Source organism: Castor canadensis, chromosome 4 (genome assembly GCF_047511655.1).
Source record: "Castor canadensis chromosome 4, mCasCan1.hap1v2, whole genome shotgun sequence".
NCBI classification, from domain to species: domain Eukaryota; kingdom Metazoa; phylum Chordata; class Mammalia; order Rodentia; family Castoridae; genus Castor; species Castor canadensis.
Window position 1 is genome coordinate 107697641 of NC_133389.1, and position 20974 is coordinate 107718614.

The window sequence follows — 20974 nt, forward strand, 5'->3', positions numbered from 1 at the left end:
AGATGTTGTTCTGTAGTTGTGTCATCAAAGGGGACACATAAAGTAGAACAAAACTACACACACACACACACACACACACACACACACACGCACAAAACCCACCAAGTGTCCCAAGTTCAAATGCAATACAGTTTCAGTAAGTTTTTCAGCATGCAGGTGTAATTCAGTTGTTCTTTCATCAAAGGTAGGGAGAAGAAGAAAAAAAAAGTGTGGAGACAGTTCTGAGAATGGTATCTATAGCTGTGTCTTGCCTGCCGGCTGCTGTCAGCCTGCTGTTGCTGGGGGCGTTATTTATGCAGATCTCTGGGGTGAGTTTAGCACTCACCTGGCCCCACAGGCTTTGTTTGTTCAGATTTGTCTTGTGCAGGAGCCCCTGCTGCAGGCTTTCCCCTTTCCAAGCTCACTGGGAAAGGTGACACTGCACCTGCTTTCTCAGGCCTGCGTGTTTATTTACAGTTCATGTGGGAGGTGTGTCCTCCCCCCTCTCCTGTGGAGTTTTCCTCCCACCGCCACTTTCACAAGCTTTCCTGCTCCTGATTACTGGGCGGTGCTGCTGCTCCTGCCAGCTGCCGTGGTTGTTTACAGTTCACATGAGAAGTGGGTCTTCCCTCCTCTCCTGTGGAGTTTTCCTCCCTCCTCCACTCTCACAAGCTTTCCTCCTCCTGGTTGCTGGGTGCGCGCCCCCGCTCCTGCCAGAGGCTCTCCTGCCGGCCTGGCTTGTTTATTTACAGTCCCGGGAAGGATGCCCTTCCCCCAATCTTCGGCGCTCAGTGCGCGCCCCCCCCCTTTCCCTCGTGTCTTTATTGTTCTTATTACTTATTAGTCAGTTTCTCTTTTTTCCCCTGGTGGAGGTCAGTCTGTCCAGGGGGCTATGCTGCTCTGGCCCAGGCTTGTCTGTGGGAGTACCGTGGTACTGCAAAGCTCACCTGGTCTACATCTTCCCAAACCGTCTGGTTGCGGTGACTGGTGGCCTGGGGGCCTTCCTGGTTTCTCCGTTTAACGTGAAGTGGAGATGCTCTGCGCCGGCTGGAGGTTTGGAGGGGTCAAAGTTATGCCTCTTCTCAGTGATTATGCCTGCAAAGTGTGTCTCCAGTGTCTTTCCAAGATTTCACTGTAGGATTCTTGCTTTCTGCTTCCTCCCTCTAGTTGCCATCTTGGAATCTCCTGTCTTTTCTTATAGTGAGGAAGCAAACACTGCTATCTTGCTAATCATTAAGGTGTGAGTCACGCCCTGTACATGTCAGACACATTGATAAACACTGGAAATAAAAATAAATAAAACACAGGCACTGTGCTCAAAAGGGAGCATCTCAAGCTGTTGAGGAAGCAAATAAATATTTTGACAGGTGTAATAGTGGCTTTGTAAAGGTAAATGGTGCATGCCAAAGGAGGAATAGCTAACCAAGACAAGATAGGAGGAGGAGGGCAGGTCAGGCAGAGCTCTCAGAGAAAAGTGCCTTATGTGAGTCTAGGATGAACAAGAGTTCATCAGGTATTAGTTTTTTATTGCTGCTATAACAAATGACCACAAATTGAATGGCTTAAAATAGCACACATTTATTATTTTACAGTCCTGTAGATCAGAAGTATTTTTAAAAAGTCAATAGGGTAGTGGTCTTCTGGAGACTCCAGGACAAAGTTCATTTTTCTTGTTCTTTTTTAGCTTCTAGAGGTCACCTACATTTCTTGGTTCACAGCTACTTTCTTCAAGTTCAAAGCCAGCAACATAGCATCTTGTCTCTGTTTCTGCTTCTGTTGCCACATTGCTGTTTCTTTTCTGACTGTAATTCTCTAGCCTTCTTCTTTTAAGGACCCGTGTGATTACATTAGGTCCATCCAGACAATCTCCCTATCTCACACTCCTTAACTTAATCACATCTACAAAGTCCCTTTTACCACGTAAAGTAACACAATCACAGGTACCAGGGGTTGGGACGTGGACCCCTTGGTGTGGGAAGTACATTATTCAGCCTATCACAGCAGCTAAAGAGAGCGAAGATGTGATTTTATGCCAAGAAAGTGCTATTTTAATAAAGTTTTAAGGAGTTCAGTTTGCTCCAAGTCTTTACTCTCAAAGAGGATGGGGCATGTGACAAGAATGGTTGCAACTGAAAATTAGGGGCACATTTCAAAAGGCCTCATTGCTTATCAAAGTCTTTATATTGCCACAAAGCTGCGAGGTTACAAGTAGCAGCTAAAGAAGATAGACTTAGTAAAGAAATTGTTCTTGTTTTGCCAAAATATTCACTTGGCAGTGCATTCAGCATGAGGTCACTTTGATTGGGTAAGATGTGTTTGGGCTCTGTGATTTGTTTCAGAAATTTTGCCATTCATAGTTCTCTTTCCGTGGGTTTCTTCCTCTTCATACAGTCATCTGCTCTCAGCTGCTGTCTCTGTTCACTTCTAACATCATCAGGACCTTCCTTTTCTGTGAGCCTGGGGAGCTTAAAAAAGAGAGAAAAAGAAATACAAGAGGATAGTGGTGCTCAGAGAACACTAGGTTGTCCCATTTGCTAGTGAGCGATTGTAGAGACCCATTGCTTCTCAGCCTGACTTTAGTTAGACACCTCCCCTCTCTCTTCAAGTCTCAGCACAATTTTGTATAAAAGGGAGCCTCATTCTCCATTTTAAATGTAGCAGCCACTTTAAAAAAGAAAACAGGGTTGTGTGTTCTTATTTATTCATATAAAAATACCACTTCTAAGGCCTATACTCTTTGCCAACTGTATGTGTCCTTACTTCATATTCTTGAAAGATAACAACAGCACCCTGAGAGACAGCAGAGAGAGCTGCATGGCACTGTGAGACCCCACAGAATCTGAAATGGAGACTGGTGCTGGGTCTTAAACCTGGAGTTTTTAATTGGGAAGTGTTTCTTTGCCTTTTAGGTATTGTGTGGTTGTAAGGGACACAGTGCTTCACACTGTGCTGTGAGTTGATTTGAAAATTGAAGTTAAAGCTATTACAGCTTTGGTGATATCATCCCTACCTCCAGAAAATACTAGAATGGAAGTTTTCAGTCCCTGGCTAGGATTGGGTGGCTATTCTAGCACTTATTTTTCGGAGTAATGCTAAAGGCCTGTTTTAGGATCACACTAGTTTCTTCTTCCTGTGTGGAAGAGTTGCCTTCCTACTCTTTTTCTCTCACTCCACCCTGACTTGTATAGTAAGTATACTTCGAAAGCAAAAAAAAAAAAACCACCCTAAATCTTGAGACCTAAGTATTTCATATTTGTTTTAGCGGCTCTTAAAAGTAGTTTCATATTCCGTGAAAATAGAAACAGTTATTTTTAAAGTTGTAGGTTACTTTAATGGTTATAAAGTTCAGTGCTAAACCCTAGAAATGGGGCTACATTAACTATTTTATTAAATAAGCATCTTGGTTCAATTATAGCTATTAAAATAACTGAGATACTACCTAGAAAGGATAGGATAAATCATATATGTGTTTATGTATGGACAGCTATTATGAGTAATTGCATAAAGGTATTTGTATACATCACAGTGAGCCCTAAAAGGAAACAAACGAGATTTGGAGAGACATTGGTGCTACTGTTTTTGTGGATTTATTCCTATTGTTTGGGATGTTTGAGAAATAATTATTCTTGACATGGGTGGAATGTTCCTCTTGTGCAGATTAGATATTCCCCCTACTTAATCTTCTCTGTCTAGTTTTCGTTTCTAAAGATGCTCAGCTATCTTTAGTGTAACATCTCTGCAAAACTGAACACATTAAGTGTCGTTACTTTTCCTTGAGAACTACTTATCAAAATCAAAGTTCATTTAAACTTCTAAGGACTTGTTGAGCCAGCACAGATATTTCTTAGCATGTCACAGGGTTCAGGGTGTTTGACATAAAATAAAAGGCATGATTTCTCTCCCACAGAGTTTTCTATTTCCTTGAGAAAGATAGGACTGACTTTGATAGGTATTCAGTTAAGGGCCAAATGTACATCCAGGCCAACAAGAAGAGGACAGTAATTCCAAGCTTTAATAATTTTGCTTATATTTATGTTTTTATTCCCAATTATAATTTAAACCAAAGTTTTAGGTGCTGTTAACAATGAATATGCTTATTGAGCTTGACTTCCAGGTGAATCAAGCTCAAATTTCACTAGACAGTGAAACATTTGTAGAACACTGAATAATGTAAGCACATTAAAAAATATATGTTGAATCCATAGTCAATGCATAAGGGTTTTGTTCAGTTGATTTCTTTTAAATTAGCAGTTATTGTCTGAAAGAAAACATGAGCAGAGTTTATGAGTCTATTCCATTTTCATCCACGTTGGAAACAGTCAATAAATTTAAGTTGTGTGTGTGTGTGTGTATATATATATATATATATATATATATATATATATATATGTATGTATATATATATATGTATGTATATATGTATATATATATAAAATTTTCCTTTAATAAAATTATCATGTTATTGCTTATTGTTTGCTTGGTGCCAACTGGCTATTATATATTATTTTGTTAATTCTCAAGTATGTACTACAAAGTAGGAATAAGGAGGGGAGAAGCCTACTGGTGTGCTCTAGTAAATCCAACTCTGGATATTTATCCAGATCCATGTAACTCAGGGGTCATTTACAACCTTACAAAACATATCACATTCCAAGCATTTTCTGTATATATGCTCATACAGTTTTCTACCAAAAAACCAAACTGAATGAGAATAGTTGTAGACCACAGAGATTATTGGAGTGTTTGAAATTATAGTAAAATTCAGGGCAGATAGGATTGCTTATAGGGAGCACAAAGGTAGAGGGGACAGGTTCTGAGCAGGATCATAAGGAAGAGAAAAGTCTTTGATTTGGTAGAGAGAATTCTGGGTCAGACATTGGCAGGAAGTCTGTTTCAGAATGCAATAAAAGTCAAAATACTTGTGCTGGTTAATAAGGAAAATATCTGGTCCCATGCTACAGAAGAAAGTATGACCAGGAGGCAAGTGTGAATAAGGTTCCAAGGAAGTACTGGTGAAAAAATTTGAAATCTGCGATTAAAAAAATAATCTCAACTGGAAGTAAATAACAGTAGGAGTGAAAAAAGGGTCAAATAGCACTTTACAGTTTACAAAATGCTTTATATGCCTTCCATTTGGTTCTGGAAATCTGAGATAGACATTTATATAAATTAGGTAAATTTTCATCAGTCTTGTAGCTCTGCATAAAATATATTTGAGGGGAGAGATGCTGGAGTTTGAAGATAGGAAGTTCAGTACTGAGGCCTGGATCAAGTTAGTGACCATGACAATGGATATGAAGCCAAGAAATTAAGAAAATTTAAAAGAAGGTTGAATAAGCCACTGAATATGGGATAGATATAAGAGAATAAAAATCTATTCATCTTACTCAATTAGTATAATTTTGAAAAGAAAGTAACCTCTGAACAAATACAATCTGGAAATTTATTTTTCAGGCAAAGAGAATAAATTTTGTTTTCATTAAATTCAATTTGGTTTTTTTTGTTTTTGAGATAGGATCTCACCTTGAACTCCTGATTCTCCTGCCTCTTCCTCCCAACAGCTGAGATGATAGTCATGCATCATTCCACTTCTCTAATTTTTTAAGTGCTGGTAAAATGCCTAAGGTCAGATTTTTCAGTTGTGCCCTGAAAATAGTAAATGACAGAATTGGTTAAACTGAGATAATTGGTATATGTGGGGAGGTACCCAAATAGAGAAGATGATTGTAACTAGAAGGTAAACTCTTCCATAGAACCACAGCCTAAAAGGAGAGGGGTAAAAAGATCGGGCTAGAAGGATGCTCAGAAGAGATCAGTACTCAGTACAAAGGAAGGGCAAGAGGCTAAAAGGTTTCCTGGCACGTCTCACATCTTGTGATGTGTGTTCTTGCTTTAGGTGAGAATTTAGTCAGATGCTTCTTGTAACTCTTCCAATTCTACAGATTTATGATTCTATGTAAAGTTTTCTCTACACGTGCCTATGTGTGTAATATGTATTATGTGTATATTTTCAAATAGCTCCATCTGAGAAAGGTTAAGTGCTTCTTTGGCTGCAGATACAAAAACTAGCAGCCTAGATAATAAAATGATGAGTGCCTTCAATTGTAAATAAGAATGAAAAATCACATGGTCTAAAGGAAATGCAAATCAAAACCACACTAAGATTCCATCTCACCCCTGTTAGAATAGCTATCATCAAAAACACCACCACCAGCAAATGTTGGTGAGGATGCGGGGCGGGGGGGGAAAGGAACCCTCATACACTGCTGGTGGGAATGTAAGCTAGTACATCACTTTGGAAACAATACGGAGGCTTCTTCAAAAACTAAACATAGATCTGCCATATGATCCAGCAATCCCACTCCTAAGGATATGCCCAAAAGACTGTGACTCAGATTACTCCAGAGCACCTGCACACTCATGTTTATTGTGGCACTATTCACAATAACCAAGTTAAGGAAACAGCTAAGATGCCTTACTACCAACGAATGGATTAAGAAAATGTATTTATACACAATGGAATTTTACTCAGCCACAAAAAACGAAATTTTGTCATTCACAAGTAAATGGATGGAACTGGAGAACATCATCTTAAGCAAAGTTAGCCAGGCTCAGAAAGCCAAAAATCACATGTTCTTCCTCATATGCAGATTATGGACCTGAAACAAACGTAGCAATACTATTGGACATGGGTCACAAACTAAGGGGAGAGCGCATATAGGGGGAATAGGGAAAGGGAAGGGATCCTAAAACTTGAAAGTGTTTGATGTGCTCACTGTAGAGGAGCTAATGAAGTTATCTTAAACTGACAAAGGCCACTATGGGAAGGTGACCGGGAAGTAGTGAAGAGGTCTGGTAGAGATGAACCAATTTGGGTTGCAATACACATGTGCATAGAGGTGATGCTAGGAATCTCTCTGTATAGCTATCTTTATTTATTTCAAGCTAGCAAAAATGCTAGGTCTTTCTTATTTCCTTTTATGTTTTCTCTTCAACAGAATTGGAGAAGAGTGCAGAGCAGGTTCTGCCTGGAAGCGAAAGGGGTGGGGAGAGAGAAGTGGGGGGCAGAGAGGAGAAATGGTTCAAACAATGTATACACATATGAATAAATGAATAAACAATAAAAAAAAATCACATGGTCAAGTTGGTAGGGGAGTAACAAGTTTAAAATAGATAACTATGGTTTAGATTGTGTATTAGTTAGCATCATGTTAACAATAATGAAATAAATACCTAAGGTAATTGACTAATAAAGAGAAGAGTCTTATTTTTGCTTGTAGTTCTGGAAACTCTAGTCCAAGATTGGTTGACCCTATTGCTTTGAGTCTCCAATGAGGACAGCACATTTTGTTCTGACAAAATGTATAGTGGAGCCTACTGCTTACTTACATCATGAATCAGGAGTCAAAGACAGGAAGAACCAGGGTCCCACATTCCCCTTTAAGGGCATGCCCACAATAAACTAGGGACCTCCCACTAGGGACCACTTCTTAAGGTTTCACAGTGTCTCTGAATTGTGCCCTTTTGGGGACCAAACCTTTAACACATGGGCTTTTGGGGGACATTCAACTTCCAAACCACAGCAGACTGTACTGGTGACAGCAGTCCTAGTTTCCTTTTTATTGACCACTTGGAAGGTGGATGTATCAGTCTTCTCAGTGAGTGTGGGACTTTGTTGCTTCCCACCCAGAAAGTCAGCTGGAGGTGTTGGTTGCCCCCTTGGTCCTGCCGCCACTGTGACCCGATTATTGAGGCATCCCTGTCTTGTGTACATTTTGAAAGGTTGACCTTTGGGATCGTTTTTGAAGTTTTTCATTCCCAGGCTTCCTGGTCATACCCCAAAGTCTGCTCAAGTGTAGTTCATCCATTTTTCATTCCTTTCAGCACATGGTGCTGTGGCTCCCACTCACCTCTTTCATTCTGTGTATTGCTCTGCCAAGGATATCGAGTCATACTTAGTTTTCATTCATAATTGACACACACTCAGTAGAAGAAAATGGGTCAGCACTTCCTGATTACGGTCCAACAGTCACGGTCAGTCCCCCTCATCACAAAGCTAAGCTCTCTGACAGAATTTCCTTTCTCAGCTCACTGGAGAGTAGAAGTGGCCAGTCACAGTAATATGAGCTATGAGCACTGTTTTGTTTTGGCAATTAGGTTTTGACTGTGGAATATGAGGGCTCCTTCCCCACCAATAAATGTACCAGCAACACATGTGGTAGTCCAGGTTTCCTGGTACACCACCAAGAACAACACTGAATTTTCCATTTTGAAGTAGTTTCCAGCAATAGGTATAAAACTAGTAAATAGTGTTTTCTGTATGATAGATGTCAGGGGCATGCTTAGTGCATTGGTAAAAAAAAATAGTTTTCTTTTTGTTGCTTGTATATTTATTCCTGATTATTTGGTATTATAGTGTGTCAGGACAAATCTGTTTGCTTGTGGGTTCATTAAGTCTGATTCTCTGAATGTTGTGCAATGAGTGTCCATATATTTCTCTTCTATGTGGGGGAGAACTGTTTTTGTGCTTCTCTCACATTCTTTTTTGGGATTTAATGTTCACTTGATTTTGGGAAAAGAAAACATTTATGATGTTTGCATGTACCAAAGGTGGGTACATCCTAGAGACAACCAGAGAAGTGTGAGGGACTGCTGCTGTCCAACTTGGTAAATGCCAGGGATGGTACTTGGTGTTGCTAAACATAGGAACTGAAGGGAATTCTTTTTGTCCTACCTTATAAAGTGGAGGAGGGCTCCTTTCTTTATGAGGAATCCCATTGGTCTCTGTGATGTGCCTTCCTCTCTAGGGATTGATAACAGATGCAGGAGTTCTTTATATGGTATAGTTGATTCTCAAACAGTTTTGTAAGAAATTTTATTATCAGATATCCATTTATTTGCTTCTTTAAGTTCTGGATTTTAAGAATTCATCCTTCTAAAAATAAAGAGGCTATTCTTTTTTTAAATTTATTTTTATTTTTATTTTTTTATTCATATGTGCATACAATGTTTGGGTCATTTCTCCCCCCACCCCCTACCTTACCACCCACCTCGCCCTCTCCCTCTCCCCCCCACCCCCTTGATACCCAGCAGAAACTATTTTGCCCTTATATCTAATTTTGTTGAAGAGAGTATAAGCAATAATAGGAAGGAACAAGGGTTTTTGCTAGTTGAGATAAGGATAGCTATACAGGGAGTTGACTCACATTGATTTCCTGTGCATGTGTGTTACCATCTAGGTTAATTCTTCTTGATCTAACCTTTTCTCTAGTTCCTGGTCCCCTTCTCCTATTGGCCTCAGTTGCTTTAAAGTATCTGCTTTAGTTTCTCTGCGTTAAGGGCAACAAATGCTACCTAGTTTTTTAGGTGTCTTACCTATCCTCATATCTCCCTTGTGTGCTCTCACTTTTATCTTGTGATCAAAGTCCAATCCCATTGTTGTGTTTGCCCTTGATCTAATGTCCGTATATGAGGGAGAACATACGATTTTTGGTCTTTTGGGCCAGGCTAACCTCACTCAGAATGATGTTCTCCAACTCCATCCATTTACCAGCGAATGATAGCATTTCGTTCTTCTTCATGGCTGCATAAAATTCCATTGTGTATAGATACCATATTTTCTTGATCCATTCGTCAGTAGGGGGGCATCTTGGCTGTTTCCATAACTTGGCTATTGTGAATAGTGCTGCAATAAATATGAGTGTGCAGGTGCCTAAAGAGGCTATTCTTAAATATAGTAGTTGTCAAACTTTTGGCCACTGTGATCTTTTTTTTTGGGGGGAGGTAGTATGGGTATTAAGATTTATAATTTTTTTTCAGAGATAGCTTTTTTCCTTTTTTGTTTGCGGTTCTGGGAATTGAACTCAGGGCCATGCCAGGCAGTACTCTACTACTGATCTATAGTTCTAGCCCTAACATAGTAGCACATGCCATAATCCTAGCACTTGGGAGGCTGAGGCAGCAAAATCATGAGTTCAAAGCCAGCCTGGGATTCATAGTGAGATCATGTCTCAAAAAAAAAAAAAGTAATGAGGGCCCCAAGGAATTTTTGCTTGTGTAGATTATTCATTGGATTTACCTTATTATAAACTACAATGAAATTTTTATACCCATAAAATCCATGGAACTAAGGTGCTAAACTCATTACATATTAATGTAACCTTTCCTGTTAAATAGAACTATCTCCCCTTCAAAAAAAAAAATAGTAAAAGTAGGAGCAATCATAGTCATCTTAAGCTGCCTTTCTGAAATACTATAGTCTGAGTGACTTAAACAACAAAAAGCTATTTTCTTACAGTTTTAGAGTCTAGAAGCCCTAGACTAGTGTACCAGCACTGTTAGGTTCTGGTGAGTGCTTTCTTCCTTTTTTTGAGGTTCACCGTCTTGCCGTGTCTTCACATCACCTTTCTTTGATATGTATACATGGACAGAAAGATCTCTCTCCTTTTTTTATCAGGTCATCATCCCACTGGACTGGGGAACCCATATTGACCTCATTTAACCATTATTACTCCTTAATCTTTATCTCTAAATACACATCACATCGAGGGGCAGAGATTTAACATACAAATCTTTGTGGGAACACATTCCGTCTATAGTAGTGGCATTATTATATATTATAAAACTTCTTTAGTCTAACTTAACCAAAATAGCTGCAACTCTTATATCCACTTTTGAGTATAGTCACTTGTATCATTTTTGTTGTTGAAGTACCTGAAAAAAATGCAGCCCTAGTAATATGAACAAGTGGTGACTTTTAAAGGATGATTGTAGATTCTAAAACCATGCTATTAAACTTCGTATACACTTCATTAGGATCTAATTGCCAATCTCGTACCTTAATTCATTACTGTGCAATAATATTAAATGGTCATATGAAAAATACCAATTTACTGAATTATCCAGATCTTCTAAATATGACACATTTTATAATGCACTACTTAAAAAATTATGTCATTAATATCAGTACCAATCTATAAGAAAAGTCTTTTTGGTCTTGGGAAGCTGTCAGGTTTGGGATATGAATACAAGTTTTCCAAAATTCTCATTTCTCATCAAGAGCTCAATTTTTATCCTAGACAATAAATATTGCCATTTGGTTTTGAAGACTCACTTTGTTCACTTTCAGTGAAATGTCTTCCAAGTATATAAGCCTGAGTGATTATAGTTTTCCCAGGATTCTTTCAAGTGAGAATGAGAGAATAAGTAGTTCATTTTGCAACTGGAATAACCATGGAAGTTCCTTTTCTTAAGACAAGTGTACTTTGGTATGCAACTTAACTGCTTCATGCAGACTTCCCATTTCATCATGTAAATACTAAAAAGATGTGTATTCAAGGATTGAGATGTAATAAATTTAATGCTTTATACTGTTTCATCAGGGGTATTCCTGAGTGAAACCAGCACTTTTTTTTTTTTTAAACTGAGACTGCTTGACTGTGATGAGTACACTGATTACCAGGATAATTTGGTGTTATGCCTTGGTTGTGCCAAGGCACCAGATGTTTTATTCACCCTCCATTGCTTTTGAATTGATTTTTGTAGTGCAGATGTCAGCTGTTTGGAAAAGACAAGCAAAATATTAGGGTTTTTATTTTTTTTGGTGGCACTGGGGTTTGAACTTAGGACTTTGTGCTTCCTAGGCAGGTGCTCTTACTGCTTGAGTCACTCTCTCAGTCCTTTTTTGTGATGAGTTTTTTTGAGATAGGGTCTCATGAACTAGTTTGCTTGGGGCTGGCTTTGAACTGCTATCCTCCTGGTCTCTGGCTCCTGAGTAGCTAGGATTACAGGTGTGAGCCACCTGCACCCAGTAACTTTTTAGTATTGTTATAAAAATACTCATGACCTCGAAGACTCTATAAAAGGAACTCAAGGATCCTTGATATTCAAGGCCTGCACTTTAAGAATTGCTCCTCAAATCCATTGTCTGCAATGATCTTGTGCTGGCTAGAAGTTGTTGCAGTAGGGTAAGAGCAAGGTGCTCCTGATTAAGATCCAGACTGTGTTAGAAAGAGAGTGGGGAAGCACCCAGGAGAAAGGAGATGTGAAGTGGGAGTTAGGCACAGGTGGTGATGCCTGAAGTCTTTGATGGATGAAACAGTGAGTCCTTGTCTGTAGGGGCTGTCAATCCATGGCACACCTTTTTTTTTAAAATATGGAACTATTCATGAATTTGCGTATTATCCTTGTGCAGGAGCCATCCTATCTTCTCTGTATCATTCCAATTTTAGTATATGTGCTGCTGAAGCAAGCACTAGCACACTTTTTAAAAAATTGTTTTATTATTCATATGTGCATACAATGCTTGGGTCATTTCTCCCCCCTGCCCCCACCCCCTCCCTTACCACCCACTCCGCCCCCTCCTTCTCCCCCCCACCCCCTCAATACCGGGCAGAAACTATTTTGCCCTTATCTCTAATTTTGTTGAAGAGAGAGTATAAGCAATAATAGGAAGGAACAAGGGTTTTTGCTAGTTGAGATAAGGATAGCTGTACAGGGAGTTGACTCACATTGATTTCCTGTGCATGTGTGTTACCTTCTAGGTTAATTCTTTTTGATCTCACCTTTTCTCTAGTTCCTGGTCCCCTTTTCCTATTGGCCTCAGTTGCTTTTAAGGTATCTGCTTTAGTTTCTCTGTGTTAAGGGCAACAAATGCTAGCTAATTTTTTAGGTGTCTTACCTATCCTCATACCTCCCTTGTGTGCTCTCGCTTTTATCTTGTGATCAAAATCCAATCCCCTTGTTGTAGCACACCTTTTTGTAATTGAATTTGATTTGTTGGGATTCAGGTGTGGGTTGACTGCAGTCTCCACAGCAGTTCCCAACGTCTTTGGCAAAAATGCTGATCCAATCATGCTGTTGTGACTGAGAGGACATAAGATGGGTCACTGTGTCCTCTCCATTGCTCTGCCTCACCTAATTGGGTATGCTCAGAGGATGAAACTGAGCATAAATGAAGAAAATAAAGGTCAGTGTTAGGCCACCTTCTTCATTTGAAGCTTCTGGCTGGTGAAGCTTCTGGCCTTTCTTATTTAGTCCTCAGGTAGCTATTTAAACCCTAGTTTCTCTTGAAGAACCAAAAGGTATTTTGATCCCTTAGTATTAATGGAAGAGTATTAGGGTTATTCAGAGAAACAGAATCAACAGGACATTGATAGACACAGCAATAAATGTAAGAGGGCAACAAGTTCCACAATTTGCTGCCTGTAACTGGGAAGCATAGGAAAAGCATGGGTATAATTCAGTCTGAGTCTGAGGATCTGAGAACCGGAGGAGCCAGGTGTGTGTAGTGGAGTCTGAAAGAATGAGAACTGAGAGTTCTGATGTCCAAGGACAGGGGAAGATGGATGTCCTAGCTCAAAAGACATTCTGCATTCTCTTTGGGCTCTCACTGAATTGGAGGTGCCCACCCAAACAGCTGGGAATGGTCTTCTTACTCAGGCTAAACATTCAAATGCAAATCTCTTCCCTGGAAATACCCTCATAGACACACCCAGAAATAATGTTTTGCCAGCTGTCTGGGCATCTTTTAGCCCAGTCAAGCTGACACTTAAAACTAACCATGTGACTCTTGTATAGAAGCCAGAGAGATTTAAGTTGAACATTAGGAATATTTCCAAAAGAAACCATGAAATACAGTTTTATGGGACTTTGACAATGTAGCATTTAGTGAAGTTCATCTGATTGTGGAGTAGTGAAAATAACCTTTCTTATTAAGTTGTGGTGTGTCAATGAGTGGTCCTTGGGGATTTCACTAACCTTTTAATGCCACATCAAAATTCTGTATTAATGAGGTATAGTAAAATACATAGGCAGAAAGTAAGACAGGCATTTGGATACTTCAGAAGCCTACTGCCAAACATCTGGATATTTGGAAACATTTGGAAAAGTGACTGAAGTTTTCACAGGGGTGTTTAGCATTATGCACATGAAACCTTAGGCTCATAATCAGATGTCTCCCAGGCCAAGATGGATCTAAATGTTTTCCTAATTTAGGAAGAAAGAGGATTAGAGGTTTGTCTAGATTGCAGAATATATCAGATGCTTAGAGTAAAAGTTCTTCAGTTTCATAGTGCTTCTGTTAGATGAACATTTCTGTCTTTAAATTCCAAGGAGACTTAAGAGTCAGTAACAGGTCCAGTGATCTGCTTTTGTCACAGTAACTGTTTGGTGTCCATATATATATGAAATAACCTGGCAACCATAGAACATGCTAGAAAAGTGGTGTTGTATAGCATCACTGTTGGACTGCTGGTGTTTACAGAAGAAGGGAAAAAGATGCTTTTCACCTAGGAATAACTATAAAGTAACTGTTTACTTCATGAGACCCTGAAAAGAAAACGGATCTTTTGTTCTCAGGCAGGCTCTGAGAAGGGTTGTCTAATCAGTCCTAACAGAGCCTGCCTCTAAAATGGTGCCTTCCTGCAGGGAGCCTTGCAGATCACAGAGGCCTATTGTGTGGAAAGAAAAAGAAAGTATTGAGCCAGGCACCAGGCAGCAGGGCAAGAAGGAAACACTTAAGCAAGGGGCCTTTAATTTTTCTATAACTAACCGAGAAGCATTTATAGCCATCCCATAAGAGTCAGCTCTCAATCTGGCTGCAGTCCTGAGGTGCCCCGGGAGCTGTTGGTGGGGAAGCCTGAGACAGCCACTGACCTTGAAAGGGACAGCCCTGGAAGGGCTGAAGCCTTGGAGTCTGTTCATTTCAACATATGGCTGGCAAGATAATACTCTCTATTACAAAGCTTTTGTAAAACCATCTTCTCTCCACTATAGGCCTGTAGGGAAATCACCCGCTGACCTCTGCCCACCTTCAGAGACATTTTCAACCACAGCTTTGCATCCAGGGCCCAGATGTATGCAAATGGTTTGGGACACTGTTGAGAAGTACCTTTCACAGATGCTGAAGAATATGGTTGAGTTTTTTGGCAGGAGTTGTGCTTTTGGGTCAATTCTCCTTTAAGTGAAAATGTGTATTGCTTGTCATGGGAGTGGCCTGCTTTAACTGGGCAGGGCAGGATTTATCTGCTACACAAGCAGGAGCAAACCAGCTGGAATGCCAATGTTTTCGCCTTTATACTGGTGCTCGAGGCCTGCAAGGCTAAGTGAATCTTTCTGAATTTGTTTCATGTGGCGTTTCCATGCTGGTCAGTTTGGGAATATCATGCTATATTAGCATGCTAGATTAGAATTTTAGAGCTTCAAGATAGTGAGATTTTTTTTTTTTCAAACATTTATTAGAAATAGAAACCTTCCTCCCCTGCCCCAAGAAATCTTAACTTAGGGAACTCAGTATAACAAGGCAGATCTGGGAAAGTGAGAGGTGAAGCTGCAACAGCCTTACTCATGGGTGCTTCCTCTTTCCTTGACAAGAATTTTGGGGTCCCCTGCAGCTCTGTAATACTTCTGGCTTCTTCACCATTAATTCCTCAGTTACCTTTATGGTGTCTTCATGCATGGCTTGAAAATAAGCAATATCATCTAAGGCTTTCAAGATAATGTGAAAATGAAGCCCAGGAATGTTCACTGTTGTCCAAGCCAAGGGCAGGATTGTGACAGAAATGTGACTTACTACCTAGGTTTTATGATTCTGTTTTAATATGTCACATCATCCCATTTCTGTGCTCTTAGCTCCTCACCCCATCACTGTTAGAGCTTAAAGGTATAAAGAGGGGCCGTTGTTAGGTGGGACCCACAGGGATGACAGGTCAGTGGCTGTGTTAGCAGATTGAACCCCATGGATCAGGATTGCAATTTGACTGCTTTCACTTTACACATTATTAATGAAGGCCAGTAAATTTATTCACATTAGACTGGTTTATAAGTAATTTTTAATGAAGATATCTCTTAATTTACAGTAGAGTATCTGTTTATCCTGTACATATAAGTTTATCTGCGTATTTACTTAATTTCTGGTAGCTCTGGCTGCTAGAGTGGAATTCTAATTCCTATTAGAGTCATGTGATACAGAAGGGTTCCCTTTCATCTGTTCTTTTCTACTTGATCTTTCTGTAGCTCCAAACTTGTTCCCCAACCCTCTACCTCATAGCAACTTGTGATGGATATAGGAAGTTGATCTCAAAGCTGGTGGTGGAATGAGAAATACTAGTAAATTTAATAGTCAAGAATAACAGATTTCTGCTGTGCTAGTGTAGCGCTTTTAATTTTAATGTTTTCACATCATAGGTTTCATATATTGCGTGGCCTTTGTTAGCAGATGGAAGTTATATTAGCAGTATATAACATGCAGTAATGTGTACAAGAAGATATGCTCGTGACTCTTCTATATGTTTGATGAAATCCCTGAACACATTCTTGTGAAAGCCAGTATGTGGAAACCAGTGTCTTACTCTTTCATCCTCACTAATTTTCTAAAAATGAGGCCAATACAAGGAGAAGAGAGGCATGTACATTCAACCATTTTGGTCCTGATTTAACCAAATGTGTAAGGGTGGTCCAGATGTGAACAGTATGAACTAAATAAGATGGGTTTCTTTGATGTGGACCACAACTTTTACCAACCTTCCCCACACATATCTTCCCATTTCCTGTGGGATTGCAGTCTACACTTGTATAATGACTGCTAAAGTCATAAAGGAACAAATGTGAATTGGTGTGCATGCTTCTGTTCCTTTGGCAGAAATGAAGGGAGTCTGTAACCCAGGCAGTTCCTAGGAATATGTCTGAAAAGCCATCCCAAGTTCATTAGTGAATGGCAACACCTCAGCCTTTACTTAGGGTAGCTAGGAGCTGACAGTGCAGGGTCATTGGGAGATCTTGCAGGGAATGCTGAGAGCAGTTTCCTATAACTTTCTTCCATTGATTCCCAAATTGGGCATCTGTTGGCAACATGTCATTTTGTATATTTGAGTTCTTTTCATCAAGTTTATACCACTATAAATAGAATGATATCTAAGTCTACTACTTTTGAAGATTAAAGGTTTTTCTGTATTGCATAACATACGTTTTCTTGGCATGGACTTGCCTGTTGACAGAAGGAGGGATTTCCAAAGAAACACATTTTTCAAAGCTCTTCTTAATGTCTATTTCAGTCCTGTCTATGAGGTTACTACAATGTTTTGGGGGATCTTAACCCCCCATGAAATTAATTCTTTATTGCTTATTCTGGATTTGGTGTCATCTCTTTTTAGTAACCAACTATGTACAATTTGTTTTGTTGCTGGCCATGTGTGCTTTCCCCAGTTATGTAAAATCCATTTTCTCTAAGTACCCTGAATATAGTTCATAATTTTCTGTGACAATAACAAATGGTCTTGTTATTCATTGTACCTCTGCTGGGCCAGTGGCATTCCTGTGATACCCTGGCATAGTAACTTGTATAGCTCAGTTGGAAGTTGAATGAATTATATCCAGTTTATAGTTGGTAGACATAAAGGTTGAGGGCTTAATCAGTCTAATATTATATGAGTCACTGTGTCCTAAATATTGACCCAGAAACCATGAGTTCTTTTCAAAAGCACAGATTCCTAGTCCTATCCATGGAGATTCTCCTTCATTCTGTCTCAATTTAGATCTCAGGAATCTGCCATGTTTAGAAGGTCTGTGGGAGATTCTGGTGCACACATGTCGAGTGTTAGATTTATGAGGTAGCGATTGTTATTTTTAATTATGTTTTTCATCTCAGGTAATTCTGGAGTGATTTAAGTATCGTCTTAAATGGCATATGTTTATCTGAGCATTCTAGGCTCTGTGGGAGAGGAATTGTCAGGCTGACCATTGAGTACCTGATTCTGGCCTTTGTTCTGCCACTCTGTATTGAAAAGTCAATTGACCTGCCTGAGGGTCAGTTTTATTCATAAATTGGGAGAATCAGATTTTCTAAGGTACTTTGGAAATATCCCTAACATTCTTTTTTTGAAGGGTTTTGTCTTCCTAGAAATTGTGTTTGTCATCACTGTTCACTTGTGGCTATTGCCTATTCTAATTCAGTGACTGCCTATTGACTTACCAGAACATAAGTTATAGTTTGTTTCTTAGGCGAGCTGGTAGCTGTCCCCAAATCTAAGATAGCCTCTCTGCCTTTTCTTTCTAATCTCACAACACAAGACTAAAGGAAATCATTCTTCTGAGAATCACGTTCTTATGTTGGGGCATCTGCTAAAGAAAAGTCAGGTTGTAATTCTGCCCCTTCTTGTGCCAAGCATTGGCAATTTTCACAAACTGTGTCCCCTTTGCAAGTGAGCTTTACTTCTCCCTTTGTGCATGGCTGATGTTGAGTCTAGGGAACAGGGCCTTACCACATTCAACAAGCGTTTTGTTTTTAAGAATTTGCTATATATTCTCTAAAGGGGCTGGCTAGGTGCAGGACAGAACATGGTATCCCCTTAGATCTCTGGTCATCAGCTATTATGGAGCCTCAAAATGAAACATAGTGCTTTTAAACTTAGGATTGGCCATGTCACCCCAGCCCCACTCAAGACTATTGAATCAGACTCTCTAGGGTGGCATTGGACAAGCATGTTTTTCAAAGGTGCAATTTACTTTGAAGTCTCACTCTAAAACCTCTTCCCCTACCTCCAGACTGGGCCATGCACTGTCCCTTGGCCTTCTGAAACTATACTTTGTAAAGAAAAGATAAATACAAATGAAGAGTGGTCATCAGACTCCTGTAAACTGTAGTCTGAGTTTGTTAGAAATATTAGTTGCTTTAAGACTAGACGGCCTTCAGAGGTTGAATGCTTTTTATCTAAACATCCCTGGCTTATGGTTTAGGTCTTGGAGTCTCCACTAAAGATTCATTTCTGGTGCTTGTCTGTAGTGGTCCTGATGGTTCTTCTTTCACTCTGAGACATGATGGAGAATAGTAGAAAGTTATTCACCCTTTTCCTGAAGTATATTGTAATATAATTATCCAATTATCCTTTATTCAGTTCAACAGATATTGAAAATTTACAGTGTGCTAAGCATTGGTCTAGACATTGAAGATATGGCAGTGAATAAAACAGAGTTCCTGCCTTTGTGAGACTTTCTCTTTACCAATGTTCACATGAAATTTACATGACTGAATTAAATGGCTACATTCCCACTGTAGGAGAATTCATGAGGGTTGGCTTGGGGATCCCTAAAGTCACAAGTAAAATCAGAAAATTTATAAAGTGTTAACCCAGATAATTGTGTTCTACTAATTCAGCATATAGTTCATAGGTGATTGAAAGGTAAATATTTTCTGAAGGCAGAATGAAGAAATCATTGGCTCTATTCCCAAAACTTTGCTCCAAAAAAAAGTAGCCAAGGACAATGACAAAGTGAAGTTCATCCTTTAATTTTGGGATTAAGTCTCCAGAGACTTATTTGGAACAAATCTTTCTTTGATTTTACTCCATGTATTTAAATTCTATGTATATGAGAACACGTTGGGGTACTAGAATTTCCAACACTTTATTTATTTCACCTATTCAATGAAATATTAATTTGAGCTCAGTGTATGTTTCAGGCCTCTGAGATGCTACTTCACAAACTACTACAAATTTTTATACTCACTTTAAATGGGCTAATACAGCTTCCCAAAGTGTTTACTTTTCTTCTGTGTTATAATGCACTAAAATCATCTGACTCAGGTATTTGAACATTTTGAATCTGCCTTTCGAGGTGGTCAAATACTCATTCAAATCTTTTTAGAGTGTGTGTTTTAAAGTACTTAGTTAAGAAAAAAAATACTACAGACTTTTTTTTTAACCAGGAACTACGTTCTTGGATTTTGAATACATGATTTTAAAAAAATGGTGGATCTGCAAAGACAACCAATGAAAGAAAAACACATTTGTTATGAGCTTCAAAATATCAGGGGAACATGCAAAAGAAACTAGGGATGAGCTTTTGGTAAATTTATGGTTCACATGGCTATGTGTGAGTTAACTAGCTTTGAAGAGAAGTAAGCAGTATATGAGAGAGGGGGAAATAAAGATATTCTGGAAATAATTATTAATGCTGAAATTTCTGTATCTAATTTTGGAATGCTTATGTTTGCACTGTCACATGTGCAATGAAAACGTATGTTTCAGGTTTGTGGAGAAAAACAGCGCTTTGAGAAGTTGATGGAACATTTCAGGAATGAAGACAATAACATAGATTTTATGGTGAGTTATTTTAGTCTACATTCAATAAAGCAAACCGTTTCAGTCTACATTCAATAAAGCAAACCATTTCAGTACTTTTTCCCTAAATCCACACACAAACATGCACGAGACTGGAAATTGAGTTTAATATACTATAGATCTATGCTGTAATGTCTCTCTTCATCTTTGTTTTCCCTCTATTTCATTTATTCCACTCCTATGCATTTCATGCACACGTAACTAAAGGACAAAAGTGTGTTTGTTTATAGCACACACAAAGGGAAGCCATGTAGTAGGGAAAAAGAAGTTGAGGCCCGGTGTAAGTGCCTGCAGTTGCCAACTTTAGCTTCGATAGTGCTACGTAAAAATCCTTAAATCGAAGGAATCTTCATCTTTTTGACTCTGATAGGCCACAGTCAGGGCTCTTCTCTAGGCTGTACATCCAGGGACTAAAATGCTTTGCTTTGTAGAAGTTGAATTAATTGATAACACCCAAATAAATGTGCAGTGGTGATTTTCTTTTCCCCTTTGACCTGCTTCCTGCTTTGGTAATTCTGTGAGAGCACAGTCACTCTGCAGATCTCCTTAGCAGGAGATCACATGCAAGAGCATGTCGTACTCAGGAAAGAAGAGCACAGTGAGTTTTAGCACTTCTGAATTCCCATATCAAAATCTTAATCCTGGACCGAAGATAGAATCTACCATGGAGAGTTTCCTGAGACATACTGCTTTTGACTGCACCTAGGTCTTTTGGCCTTGGCCTATATTTGCCCTAGGTAACTTCTGGATCCTTACCTGGGTTGACTTTCCTAGATCACTTTGAACCTTGGAACAGGTTTCTCATTCAGTTCTTGGATGCCAAAACTGTGCTTAGGTTACCAAATAAAGTTTTAATTTGAATTGTTTTAGTACTGAAGCCT

At 39.2% G+C, this 20974-nt stretch overlaps 1 protein-coding gene and 1 non-coding gene across 9 annotated transcripts in view; one reads left to right on the forward strand and one right to left on the reverse strand.

The window, feature by feature from the left end:
• The window catches only part of Fmnl2 (formin like 2), a 299204-nt gene that overhangs the window by 242508 nt on the left and 35722 nt on the right, over positions 1–20974 (forward strand). For all 8 annotated transcript variants that reach the window (XM_074070795.1, XM_074070794.1, XM_074070797.1 and 5 more), the window contains exon 10: positions 20001–20075. In XM_074070795.1, the coding sequence (XP_073926896.1) occupies positions 20001–20075 (75 nt within the window). The remainder of the gene's footprint in view (positions 1–20000; positions 20076–20974) is intronic.
• Positions 12128–12233, reverse strand: LOC141422812 (U6 spliceosomal RNA). The gene has a single exon (XR_012447535.1). It is a non-coding gene; the product is annotated as a U6 spliceosomal RNA (small nuclear RNA).